This window comes from Canis lupus, chromosome 24, assembly GCF_003254725.2.
Source record: "Canis lupus dingo isolate Sandy chromosome 24, ASM325472v2, whole genome shotgun sequence".
Classification (NCBI taxonomy): Eukaryota; Metazoa; Chordata; class Mammalia; order Carnivora; family Canidae; genus Canis; species Canis lupus.
Window position 1 is genome coordinate 31,391,300 of NC_064266.1, and position 13,211 is coordinate 31,404,510.

Sequence of the window (13,211 nt, forward strand, 5' to 3'; positions counted from 1 at the left end):
CAGAATCTTAATCACAGTGCAAAACACCAGAGTTCACATCTCATGCTTTGTACTGAAATACTAAAATTCTATCTTATTCTCTCATCCAGGAACATGACATTGATACAAGTGAACCAGCATTCCAGAACAATTTCTGAGAATCATGCCTCTTGAAGCATCTTCTGCCTAATTCTCTTTGTAAACTATTTTTGAATTGTTTTTCAAATCCTTACAAAATTGTCTATATACTCTTTACCCCGAGTTATAGGCCTGTGCATCTCCTGTAGTGACTACATAGGTATAACATGTCTAAAAAGATCCTTATGTAAGATATGTTCCATTTTTTAAATTAAATCTGACTGAACCTGTACTTTTATAATTTGAGTCTTGCATTGAAGTCTTTTCTTCAGACTCTAGTTCTGAATTTGAGTCTCCTTTATCAAAGGCATAAATGTCAAGCTTATGAATATTGTTGAGCTTTTGGACTAGCTCAGAAGGATGTAAAACAAACTTAACCCAGTCTGTTTGCCCATGTGCCTAATGAAAATGGTAAAATAGTAGATCGATACCTTCCTTACATGGATGACTCACCTCTTCATCTCCCAGCTGTCCACAGGACACAACCATTTGGAGGCTGTCGGCTCTACCCACACTTTGTCACCTTCCTCTGAGCTCCTGAAGCACTGAATTCTGTCATCATTTTGGGTTATAATGTGATCATCTGTCCAAGGACAATGGGAGACTGTACCTGCGTGAATGTCTGGCAGCTGAGGTGGATATGTATAGCAGTCTACTGGATATACTGGGAATCAGCTTTGGGGAACCCTGAAAGCCAGATAGAAGATTGCAGAACTACTGCCGGTGTGTAAGGGATGCAATGCAGTGGAAACAGCTTAGCTTGTGGGTTCTATAAAGATGGCAACTATGGAAGGAAGACCATGAGAGGGTGTGATATAACCCCAAGAGGAAGTAATGAGGATGTGAACTAAAGTGCTGTTGTAGGAAAGGTGGCATTTAAAAATTTTTTTTCGAAATTTATTAGAGAGCGGGGGGGAGCAGGGGAAGAGGTAAAGGGAGAGAGAAGAAGAGAAGAAGAATCCCAAGCAGACTTTGAACTGAGCACGAGCCTGACTGGGGCTCACAATCCTGAGATCATGACCTGCTGAAATCAAGTCAGACACCGGAGTCACCCAGGTGCCTGGAAAGGTGGCATTCTGATAGATTTGGTACAATGATTGAGGGTCAGATAGGCAAGATTTTGAGCCTAATATCCTGGGAAGCAATAGAGCTACTGGAAGATGGGGATTCTGAGGGGCGAGCTGTTTTGGAGCATACAAGGTCCAGTTGAGATGATGGCCATCATACCAGTGGAAATAACCAGTAAATAGAAATTTCTGAGGTTTAGAAGAGAGATCCAGTCTCAAGATCTTAGTTCATATGCAGTTGGTAATTGAAGTCATGAGAATAGTCTATCAAGGAATTAATACTTTTAGAAATTTAAAAATCGGGGAACCCTGGGTGGCTCAGAGGTTTAGCGCCTGCCTTCAGCCCAGGGCGTGATCCTGGAGTCCCGGGATCGAGTCCCACGTCAGGCTCCTGGCATGGAGCCTGCTTCTCCCTCCTCCTGTGTCTCTGCCTCTCTCTCTCTCTCTCTCTCTCTGTCTATCATAAACAAATAAATAAATCTTAAAAAAAAAAAAAAAGAAATTTAAAAATCTTGGGAAAAAAGGCTCACATCCTGAATTTCAAACGATTTATTCATGTGAAAGCTCTGTTCACAGGTTTCCATTCTTTCACACACTCAAGCCCTAGTGTAGGGCTTATTCAAAGTAGCAAACCCAGGGGATCCCAAGGTGGCTCGGTGGTTTAGCACCTGCCTTTGGCCCAGGGTGTGATCCTGGAGTCCTGGGATTGAGTCCCGCGTCGGGCTCCCAGCATGGAGCCTGCTTCTCCCTCTGCCTGTGTCTCTGCCTCTCTCTCTCTATCATGAATAAAAAAATAAAAAATAAAAAAAAATAAAAGTAGTCTAGCCAGAGCCATCTTGGGGGAAGGGGGAAACCACTTTGTTCAGAGGGCAGAATTTGAAGGCCTGCTGAAAGAAGACCAGTTATAGAACAACAGGAGTGTTGTGACATGGAATACATTCCAAAATGTATACTCAACAATTATCTTCCAGCCCATATCCTTTTCTCTTAAACTGTGGGTTTGATGCTCCTGCTCTTGAGAGGTAAGGTCTCTGTTCCTTCCCTCTGAATTTGGCACTATAGTGGAAATGACACTATGTGACTTCTGAAGCTAGTTCATAAAAGGTTATATAGCTTTTGCCTGGTTCTCTTGGGACATTCACCTTTAGAGCCACAAGCCAACAATGCAAGAAGTCTGAGGCCACTTGGACAGACTGTGATAGGCCATGTTTAGGTGTTCTGACCAACAGCTAGAGGTCCCAACTTATACAAGCATCACCTGCTAAACATGTGAGTGAAGACACTTCCAAATGATTCTTGTCCCCAGCAAGTCACTCCTAGCCTTTAAGTTGTCCCAGCTGAGGCCCCAGACATCATGGAGCAGTTAAGCTGTCCCTGCACCTTTCTTAATCCCTGACCCACAGAATGCACAAACATGAATTTTAAGCCACTAATTTGGAAGAGTTATGCAGCAGTAGATGACTAAAACACATACCTGAAATTTTAGAAAGAACTTTTTTTTTTTTTTTTTTAAGATATCTTTATTTATTCATGAGAGACAGCAAGAGCAGAGACATAGGCTGAGGGAGAAGCAGGCTCCCTGCAAGGAGCCTGATGTGGGACTTGATGCCAGGACCCCGGGATCATGCCCTGGGCCAAAGGCAGACACTCAACTGCTGAGGCACCCAGGCGACCCTAAGAAGAACTTTTTGGATCTGAATCTAATCCAACTTCATTTCCTGAAAGGGACAGAGGCCCAGAGAGACCTAGGAGCAGAGGAATACTGACGGCCTACCTACTAATCTGGAGCTATTCCCATTAAACTGACTGGAGAAAGTGCTTTGAAAGGGGCAAAGCCTGTCATGCCATGGATCATGTGGCTTTTTCCCTTTATCTATGGATGACTTATGGCAAGGATGCAGGTTTTTCCCCGATTTCTTATGGAAAATTTGAAACGTTAAAAAAATTAACAGATTACCATATATGCTTTATATGTGTGTATAGTTTACTGAATACTTCAGTGTTGAATTTCAGACATTACATACTTTCTTATATACCTTATCATACCATTATATTATAGAACTATAATATACCATTATCCCACCTTATTCACAATATAAGATAATGCTTATTCAGACGTTCCCTAATTGTCCCCAAAATGTGTTTTATAGATGTTTTTTCAAGTCAGAAGCCAGTGATAGTTCTCACATTGGACTTGTCTTTTTTTCAGGCTCTTTAATTTTTTTAAAGATTTTATTTATTCATGAGACACACAGAGAGAGAGAGAGAGAGAGAGAGAGAGAGAGGCAGAGGGAGAAAGCAGGCTCCATGCTGGGAGCCTGACGTGGGACTGGATCCTGGGACTCCAGTATCACGCCCTGGGCTGAAGGCAGGTGCTAAACCCCTGAGCCACGCAGGGATCCCTTTTTTAGTCTCTTTAAATCCCAAACAGTCTCCCTGTCCCCCCCCCCCCTTTTTTTAATGACTTTTTTTTGACAACTAAATTAGGTGTCCCACATTCTGGTTATTTTGATGATTTCATTATGGTGTCTATTATCCCATTATCTTTCCTTCAAATGCAAAGTTTGGTTTAAAGGCTTGACTAGCTTTGAATTAGACATTTTTGGCAAGAATATCTTCTAGCTGATGCTGTGTATGTTAGACTGGTCCTCTATTAATGCAATTAAGTTCAATAGACTGGTTAAGGTAGTGAGCAGGGGTGTTTTTAAATTCAAACATGAAAAGTTAACAGACTTGAACAAGGATTTCAACTTCACTCTTAAAACACACTCAGAAAGTGATGGTTATCAGCCCTGTTAATAGCGTAAAAACAACTGCTGGAGGTTTTATTTGTTGAACTCCAATAGGTCTCTGATCAGAGAAACAGGAGTGTCCACGCGAAGAGGAGGTGATACACGGAGGAAGGGGAGACAGTGTTGTTGGGAACGAGGGTCTCTGCTCTCCCTAAGACCAAGAGGGAAAATTGGTGGTTCTTAGGATTCACACATCTACGATGTGGCTTTTGCTAAACTATTTGTTTATAAAACCAAATATGAGAGGTTTTACTCAAACTCCGTGCCCTAATGAAATTTTAAAAATTAAGTAAAAATCCAAGTAGTACGGAACCGAGGGATGTTGAAAAGAATCCCACCAGCCACTTCGGCCACTCAGCTCCCCTTTCTAAGACCAATGTTCAAATTTCTCCCACAGGCTTCAACAGGAAGAAATATCTTCAAAGAGAGTAACAAATCTTGCTGATCCCAGGTTTTGCCACGCGGCCCACCACCTTACCCTGGCGCCCGGCTCCCGCAGCTCACGAGGTAATCGGGAGAGAAAGGAACTTCTTGGAGTCGCAAATGGCTACAAGCTGCGCGAAGGGCTCCCGCAGCGTCGGGCCGGGCCGCCCCCCCACCTCCCTGCCCCCTCTCCGGCCCTGGCCTTTCCCTTCCGCCGTGGGAAGCCTCCCGGCGACGACACCCCCGACTGCGCGGCGCCCGCGGGACCGCGCGCGACGTACGAGCGCGTGGCAAGGCCGCCGGGCTCCCGGCCTCCGAGCGCAGGCGCCCCTGCTGACGTCAGGCGGCGCGACTCCCGCCATGCTCCGCGCGGCGCCGGAGACGGGGCGCGCGCCGGGTGGTCCGGCGGCCCGGACTACCCCGAGGGCGCCTGGAGGCCGGCCGCGACCCTCGCTCCGGTTCACAGCGGCGGCCACGGACTGCCAGCTGCACTCCAAAGGCTAACTTTTCCTCCGTCTTCGCAGAAAAGGGCGGTAATGGCGCCGCACGCCCTGCGCGGCCGCGGGGCCTGGCCGGGCTGTGGAGGTGGTCTCCACCGCCGCGGGACAAGGTTTCGGCGTCCCTGCGAGTCGTCCCCGGCTCGGTTCCCGGACAAGTGGCCGCACTGCCAAAGAAAGCTAAGCTCGTGAGAGCGGATGCCCTGGAGGCCCAGGGCGGAGGTCAGGGTGTGGGCTGGACGCGGCGCAGGCATCAAGCCGCCCGGGCCTCTGGCGCTCATCTCCGAGGCTCCTCCCCTTACAGGAACGCCGGAAACTTGCATTAGGTGGTTCCTAACGGTACGGGAGAGCTTGGTCCTGGTCTCGGGGAGTCGAAGCGTGGATGTCGTGCGCACAGGAGACTGTAAAGCGGTATTTATTAAGCAAAGATGCAGGGAAAGCTCAGAGGTGAGAGGGGCCCCGACAGGGTTGCCACTGAGGGCTTGTAGGGTTGGTCTTTTGTTGAAAGCCCGCCAGGGAGCCCAGATCCCTTTAAAAATTTATTTATTTATTTATTTATTTATTTATTTATTTATTTATTTATTTATTTATTTATTAAAATATTTTGTTTATTTATTCATGAGACACACGGAGAGAGAGGCAGAGACACAGGCAGAGGGAGAAGCCCGCCCCACGCAGGGAGCCCGACGCGGGACTCCATCCCAGGACCCCGGGATCACGCCCTGGGCTGAAGGCAGGAGCTAAACCTCTGAGCCACCCGGGCTGCCCCGAAATCCTTTCAGTATTAATCTATTGATACCATCATTAAGTAAGGACCCGTGATAACATCTTTAATGGGCTTACTTCCTTTCTCGGGTCCAGTAATTCCTTGTTAGTCACAAGGAACTTTGTTACAACAAGACCCCACTTCTGGCACCTGGGACAGGATGGTCTGGTTTATTTATCTCTGGTTTACTTTCATCTCCACATTTTCGGGATTTTTGTGAGCCTAGTTCCATGGCCCCCTGCCTAGCCTCATTTGTCCCTAACTCCCTAAGAAACCGAATTCTGGACCTATGTAGTTGCATAAAGGAGGACACAGCAGGGGCTGGCATGATCTGAACAAACCCAGGCAGATCATGTTGAGTTGGTTCCCCTCTTTTCTGGTCAGTAACCCCATACCCCTCCCTGTGATCAAAGAGGGACCCTTAGAATATTACAAATAGAACATTATCATTCATTCCCCCATAATTCCTCTTGTCCCTTTGTAATCCTTTCTCTGCAACCATTTTTTGCTTTTATTGGTTCTTTTATGCAATTTTTACAATTGTATGTAAATGACATCATACGGTATCTACTCAGACATAATTATTTTGAGATTCATATTGTATCAGCAGTTGCTTTTTATTGTTTGGTAGTATTCCACTGTATGGTTATATTTATTTTATAATTATCATTTGTTTATTCGGTCATCTGTTGATGGACATTTGGGTTGTTTCCATTTTGGGCCTATTACAAATAAAACTATGCAAAACTCGTGTGAACATATGCGCTCATTTTTCTTGGCTCCGTGTGACTGGATGGTTTTAATTTGCATTTCCCTGATGACATGGTATTGAGCATCTTTTTATGTGTTGCCCCTGGATATATTTTGGAGGTAGAGTTTTGAGGGTAGAGCCGATACGATTTGCAGAAAGATCCGGTAAGTGATGTGAGAGAAGACTCAAAAATGACTGCAACTCTGGCCAATCCCTGAGGACTTAACAATATTGCTTCTTCCTAGCATGCACTGGCTGTTCCCTCTGCCTGAAGTGTTACTCCCCTTATTGGCTACCTTGCAAATTCCCAAATCACCAAAGTCTGAATAACCTTTATTGTGGGCATCCACAGTGTGCAGTTTGTCTTTACCTTTATAGATTTAATTTTCTGTTCACTCATTTCCCTATTAGCTGATGGGCTTTTGGAGAGTTTTTGTCCATGCAACTCCTCTACCTATCAAGTAGTTCACGTGGAGAAGGGTGGAGGTTTCCTTCTGGGGTTGTGTTTCATAGCCTCAGGGACAAGAAGACAGCAGTCGTCTCTGCCTTAAGGCAGGCCTGCTCAGGCCACCCAATTAAACTCTGTTTAAATATCCCGCTGGCTGTTGAGCTGGCCCTGGATTAGGACACCCAAGGTCATTCTCTTCCTTTGTGTCCCTTACAAATTTTAAGTCCTCCCAGTAGAATGACTTAAGGCTGGGGCACTGGGTAAAGTCTAGAATAACGGGATGGGGTCTTTATTCTTTTCAAGGTAGTTTCCTCTTAAGACAGGGGCCCCTTGTCCCTGCCTTCTGAGTAGCCTTCATTATTAATGTAACACAACTAAAACTAAAGTAGTACTTCCTATGGGCTAGGAATTATTCTCAATGGTTTACACATATTTATTTAATCCTACAACCACCCTACGAAGTAGGTGGGTGTAGTGATTAAGAGCATAGGCTCTCGGGCGCCTGGGTGGCTCAGTTGGTTAAGCTCTGCCTTTGGCTCAGGTCATGATCCCAGGATTCTGGGATGGAGCCCTGTGAGCGAGTCTGCTTCTCTCTCTGCCCCTCTCCCTCTGCTATTTGCTCCCTGCTTGTGCTTGCTTCCTCTCTCTTTCTCTTAAAATAAATATAAAATCTCTAAAAAATACAGACTAGGGGTGCCTGCCTGGGTGGCTCGGTGGTTGAGCATCTGCCTTTGGCTCCAGTGGTAATCCTGGGGTCCTGGGATTGAGGGAGCCAAAGGTCCCAGAGGGAGCCTGCTTCTCCCTCTGCCTATGTCAATGCCTCTCTCTGTGTCTCTCATGAATAAATAAATAAAGTCTTTAAAAACCTAAAAGGTATAGACTCAAACTAGATAGCCTACGCTCAGGTTTGAATCCCTGCTTTGCCATTTGCCTGGAGTAGTATGGGTAAGGGGAAGGGAGAGAGCTGGTCTCTCATTATCAGCATTTGCCAAAAGAGGATCATACTAATAGTACCTCACAGTGTTGTGATGAGGAGTAAGTGAATTAAAATGATGTATAAAGCCTACAGAGGGCAGCCCCGGTGGTGCAGCAGTTTAGCACCACCTGCAGCCCGGGGTGTGATCCTGGAGATCTGGGATCGAGTCCCGCATCCGGTTCCCTGCATGGAGCCTGCTTCTCCCTCTGCCTGTGTCTCTGCCTCTCTCTCTCTCTCTCTCTGTCTCAATAAATAAATAAAATCTTAAAAAAAAAAAGCCTACAGAATAGTGGCTGGCGCATAATAAAAGCTAAGTTTTTGATAAATCTTTTTCTAGTTTTTACCTATGAGGAGATAGGCATAGAGAGGTAATTTACCTAAGATCACACAACTAGTAAATGCTGGGGCTGGGAATCATAACCCCAGGAAGTCAGGCTTCAGAGCCTGCACTCTTAAATATCACGCTCTAGCAATGAAGAAGGGATGTCCACATGAATTACTTTATGAAGGAAGTGGGTGGGGGGGAAGACCTGAATTAACTGATGTGGAAGTTTCTGGCACTTAAGATGTCAGTGTTCCTTTTTCTGTGGTAAATGGAAGTTTGCAGCAGACGGCTAGTCTGTCCCCAGGTGATCAGGAAGGTGGCCTCCTCTTCAGATTTCAGGAAGGGGTATCTAAGATCCAAGCAGGGACTAAGAGGCTGGGATTCAACCACACTTCCCCAGGCACCTGTCTTGCAGTTCATACTTCCAGCACTCCTCCCTAGGGGGGCCTCCTGTGACATGACTCTTGGGAGGCACTTGGCAAATGGAAACTTAAAATGGAAAATCCTTGCTAGGCCTCTAGGAGTTGAAACATGTGGACAGAGCAGCCAGGGTGGCTCAGCGGTTCAGCGCCGCCTTCAGCCCAGGTTGTGATCCCAGAGTCCTAGGATCGAATCCCACGTCGGGCTCCCTGCATGGAGCCTGCTTCTCCCTCTGCCTGTGTCTCTGCCTCTCTATCTCTCTCTCTCTGTCTCTCAAGAGTAAATAAATAAAAATCTTAAAAAAAAAAATAAACACGTGGACAATTCTGGGCCTTGGGGGCGCTCCACAGTGAGTGGAGCGGCCACTTGGACCTCAGCGTGCCCATAGTTCAGAGAGGAAAACGAGCAGTCCAGGAGCAGCAAGCAGGTCAGCAGACTGAGCAAGTCAAGTCGTGGCCAGGGAGATTGGAATTCGGTGGGAGGGGTTGGGAAGCTTTCCGGGCCAGGTAATGGCCCACGCGAAGGCAAGGAGGCTAGCTAGTTTCGTTTGACTAGGGGCAGGGTGGGGGTGGGGGTGGGGGTGGGGGTGGGGGTGGGGGTGGATCTGCTGAATCCTATAAACCTGATTATGGAGTATATTACCCTGAGGGAGAAAAGAGAGGTCATAAGTTCTGGAGAGGAAAGACCCGATTCGCATTTTAGGAAGCTCACTGGGGCTGCCTGCCGAGGGTTGAACCGTAGAATTCGAGTCCGGAGAGGAAGCAGGGAGACACAGCTCTGGTCTATAGGGTAGGGGCCCAGTTTAGGGTGTGGGCTGTAGGGACGGAGGAGCGGCTTGGAGCGGCGTGGGGGCTTTTGCATGCACAGGCGGCTTCCCCGCCTGAGTCTCCCGTCCCTGTGTCTCACTCTTTCCTCAGTCTTTGCTGGGTGGGCAACTCCTGGGCCGCCCGGACCCGCACTTGGCTGGCCTGGGTCGGGCTCAGTCAAATGGCGGGCGGTTCAACTCGGTAAGTCCCCGAACCAGTCGCAGCCACCGCGGACCCGCGCGGCTTCAGGATTCCGGGCCACCGCCGCTCCCGCCGGTCCCCAGGCCCCGCCCCCGCGCCCGGCCCGCAGGCCCCGCCCCCAGCCCGCAGGCCCCGCCCCCCGTCCCGCAGGCCCCGCCCCCGCGCACGTCCGCCCGCCCGCGCGCCAGGCCCGGGCGGCGCCGTCGCGCTTGGCGGGAGATAGAAAAGTGCTTCTGTGCGCGCCGGCGGCGGCCAAGTGCCTGCGAGCAGCGGCGGGATCTGTGGCTACGCTGACGCCCCCCGGCGCGGCCCCGGGGCCCGGAGCGGCCCGAACAGCTGCACCCTGACCCCGGCCCGGCTCCCGCTCCGGGCTCGGCCGGCGGGCGGGCGAGCGCGGCGCGGCCCGGGCCGGGGGGATGTCTCGGCGGACGCGCGGGTGAGCGGAGCGGGCGGCCGAGGGCTTCCCCATCCCCCTCCACCCCGACCTCTGCCCCCCCCGCACCCACGCCCCGCCGTCGCCGCGGCCCCCGGGCGGGCGGGCCTTCCGCGGGCCTTGCCGAGTCCGGGGTCGCCCGAGGCACGGTGCGCGCGCGGCGCCGGGGGGCTCTTGGGGGCCCCTCGCTTCGCTCCCCGGGCTTGCTTGGGCCTCGGAGCCGGGGCGGGCGGGTCTCCTGGGAGCCGGGCCAAGCCCTGCATGATGTCATTTTGTCTCCCGCCTAATTGCGGGGTGGGGGTGGGACGGCAGTGTCAGCTGCTCGGGCCTTTACCGAGGAGGGAGGCGACCCCTGGAGAGGGAAAGTGATTCTTCCTCCAGGTCGCAGCGAGGGAGAAGCCAAAGCCTGGAGGACTTTTAGGTCACACTTACTTGGGTTCCTTTTTGGCGGTGGGCATTTCTCCTCAAACATTCCGGGAAGTACAGAGCGCCCCAAACCTTCTCCGGCCTGGGGGGGGGGGAGGAGAGTCTTTTGTGTGCCCCACCCCACCCCACCCCCACCAGGGTGCCGGGCCCCAGCTTGGTTTAGTTGCAGAGACCTGTCTTCCTGTTCTACATGAGGAGTTGGGGGCAGTTGAAGGTGAGGGGAAGAGAGACAGAGGCGAATCGAGACTGCCCTGGGGCCGAGGCAGGAACTGCAGTCTCCATTTTACTTAGTCCTCGGGAGAGTAAGTGGCGGAGTGGAGCCTGGAACCTGGTCTGTGGGCCCCAGGCCTCTGTCTTACAGCCTGCCTTACCCCTGTGTGCCTGGGGCCTGACCCTGGGAGGCAGAGGACAAAGGGGGCCTGCCTACCCTGTTCCCTCCCGGGAGGGGTGCCGCCCAGGTAACCTAACAACCCCTTCCCACCGTGTCCCCCTTCCCAGGGGTACCTGTAGACTTAAGCTCTCACTGCTGGCTTTCCCCACAGTTCCTCTCCGCAAGGAAGCCTCTGATCCCTGGGCAGTGGTCACAGGGTCTGTCTTCCTCAGGCCACCATCTCCCAGGGCAGCTCTCATTCCCGGGAGTTTTCTGGTCAGGCACTTAGTGGACCCTGTTCTGATTTTTGGTGCAGGAAATGTTATTCCAGGGAATGACAAGTCCCAGAGAACCCCCAGATCCTCTGCCACTTTCCTCCTGGGGCTCCGTGGCTCCATGTGAGACATGGTCTCTGTGCGCTGGCACCCCACAGCCCTCAGCGCCCCACAGCCCTCAGCTCACTTCTCGGCCACTAGCTGTAACACTCTCGTCTGCACCAGCGCCCCACTTCCCGCTCAGCTTCTGACTCACCCGGCCTGGAGCAGAGCCCAGAACATGGAAGGGCATAGAAAGGGTGTGTTGGACCTCAGTGTAGTTGCCACCACTGACTTGGCCTCTGCTTTCTCAGCTGGGATTACAGGGTGAGGGTTGGAGGTGCAGGTCTGGTGGGTGCCTGGCTTTGTGGACTTGGCAGGTGGCATAACCTCCGTTAGCCTCAGTGTCCACATCTGTTAAAGTGGAGAATGGGAATGCGTGTGAAGTAGATGGTTAGCTCCATGTGGATGATGGCAGTGTATTTTGTATACCGTGTGTCTCACAGAATTCTCCCAGCTGAGTTGCTTGTCCCCATTACAGTATTGGAGCACCAGAGTGTTCACACAGACACTGTTTCATCCTTGAAGGAACATTACTGACCTTCTATTGGAGCTGGGTGCTGGAGAACCAAAGATGGTTTCTGTCACAAAGAAGTCTGGGGGCAGGTGATTTTTAAAGCCAGCTTCATGGGCGCCTGGTGGCTCAGTCGGTTAAAGCATCTGCCTTTGGCCCAGGTCATGATCCCAGGATCCTGAGATCAAGCCCTGTGTCCAGCTTCCTGCTCAGTGGAGAGCCTGCTTCTCCCTTTCCCTCTGTCCCCCTCCCCAGCTCATGCTCACTCTCTGGTCTATCTCAAAGAACTAAACCTAGCTTCATTCTCTTTATTATAGAGCTTGTACCTCCTACTTTGTGATGGTGGAGGACGGCATGAATGGGGTCAGGGATGACAGAAAAAGACTGAATTCTATCTCCTTCTGTGACCTATATATTGCTGAGTTTAGACACTGTCCATCCCTTCCTTTTCTACTTCTAAAATATTTATTTTATTTTTTTTAAATTTATTTATTCATGAGAGACAAAGAGAGGCAGAGACACAGGCAGAGGGAGAAGCAGTCTCCATGCAGGGAGCCCGGAGGCGGGACACAATCCCTGGACTCCAGGATTACACTCGGGGCTGAAGGCAGATGCTAAACCACTGAGCCACCCAGGGATCCCCAAGATTTACTTTAATTAGCATTTCTTTTTTTTTTTTTTAAAGATTTTATTTATTTATTCATGATAGTTACACAGAGAGAGAGACAGAGAGGCAGAGACACAGGCAGAGGGAGAAGCAGGCTCCATGCAGGGAGCCCGACGTGGGATTCGATCCCGGGTGGGATTGCGCCCCGGGCCAAAGGCAGGCTGCGCCACCCAGGGATCCCTAATTAGCATTTCTTATCAACCAATAGGCAGCAGCATTGTATGTTTATTCGGTAATTTGAATATTCAGTCATTTCCTGAGCCAACATTTTTTTTTTTTTTTTTTTTTTTTTTTTATGATAGTCACAGAGAGAGAGAGAGAGAGAGGCAGAGACACAGGCAGAGGGAGAAGCAGGCTCCATGCACCCACCGGGAGCCCGATGTGGGATTCGATCCTGGGTCTCCAGGATCGCGCCCTGGGCCAAAGGCAGGCGCCAAACCGCTGCGCCACCCAGGGATCCCTGAGCCAACATTTCTTAAGGCCTTTGGGGCAATCCCCCAAAGCCTTGCGGATGTGGAGGTGGAGCTGACCTCTGTCCCTGTTTAGGAGACAAGCACTTGCTGCATTAGGGCCTTTATTCCTAGAGACCGGAGGATTTCCAAGGTGTAGGAGTACAGGAGTGACCAGAGGAAGATGCTAAACTTTGGAGTAGGGGAAAGGAAGAGAGACACGAAAGGAAGTCCTTGTCCTTTTGGAACAAGGCTTGTGCTTTGCCTTGTGCTTGTTTGGAGATGGCTTTTCCCACTTACAGACACCTGACTTAGGAATGTATCTTACGGGTTACCTGAGGCATTCTCAGTACACGGAGTTGGGAGCTTCCTCCTGAGCACCTGACATT

The 13,211-nt window shown here is 50.3% G+C and overlaps 2 protein-coding genes and 1 long non-coding RNA gene across 14 annotated transcripts in view; 2 read left to right on the top strand and 1 right to left on the bottom strand.

Moving 5' to 3' along the window:
- Positions 1 to 358, top strand: part of IFT52 (intraflagellar transport 52) — a 39,236-nt gene extending 38,878 nt beyond the window's left edge. For all 4 annotated transcript variants that reach the window (XM_035705476.1, XM_025470124.2, XM_049100787.1 and 1 more), the window contains one exon: positions 90 to 358. In XM_035705476.1, coding sequence (XP_035561369.1) covers positions 90 to 137 — 48 coding nt within the window. In that variant the 3' untranslated portion in view covers positions 138 to 358. The remainder of the gene's footprint in view (positions 1 to 89) is intronic.
- Positions 359 to 2,749: 2,391 nt separating this feature from the next.
- On the bottom strand, positions 2,750 to 4,763 carry LOC125753584 (uncharacterized). The gene is made up of 2 exons (XR_007405716.1): positions 4,455 to 4,763; positions 2,750 to 4,127 (listed from the first exon to the last, which is right to left on the bottom strand). It is a non-coding gene; the product is annotated as an uncharacterized LOC125753584 (long non-coding RNA).
- Positions 4,764 to 5,043: 280 nt separating this feature from the next.
- The window catches only part of MYBL2 (MYB proto-oncogene like 2), a 43,268-nt gene continuing 35,100 nt past the window's right edge, over positions 5,044 to 13,211 (top strand). For 2 of the 9 annotated variants that reach the window (XM_025470117.3, XM_025470120.3), the window contains exon 1: positions 5,134 to 5,343. In XM_025470117.3, the coding sequence (XP_025325902.3) occupies positions 5,279 to 5,343 (65 nt within the window). In that variant the 5' untranslated portion in view covers positions 5,134 to 5,278. Of the gene's footprint in view, positions 5,344 to 9,778; positions 10,026 to 13,211 lie in introns of those variants that run through there. The other 7 variants (XM_025470118.3, XM_025470119.3, XM_049100786.1 and 4 more) reach the window with 6 other exon arrangements.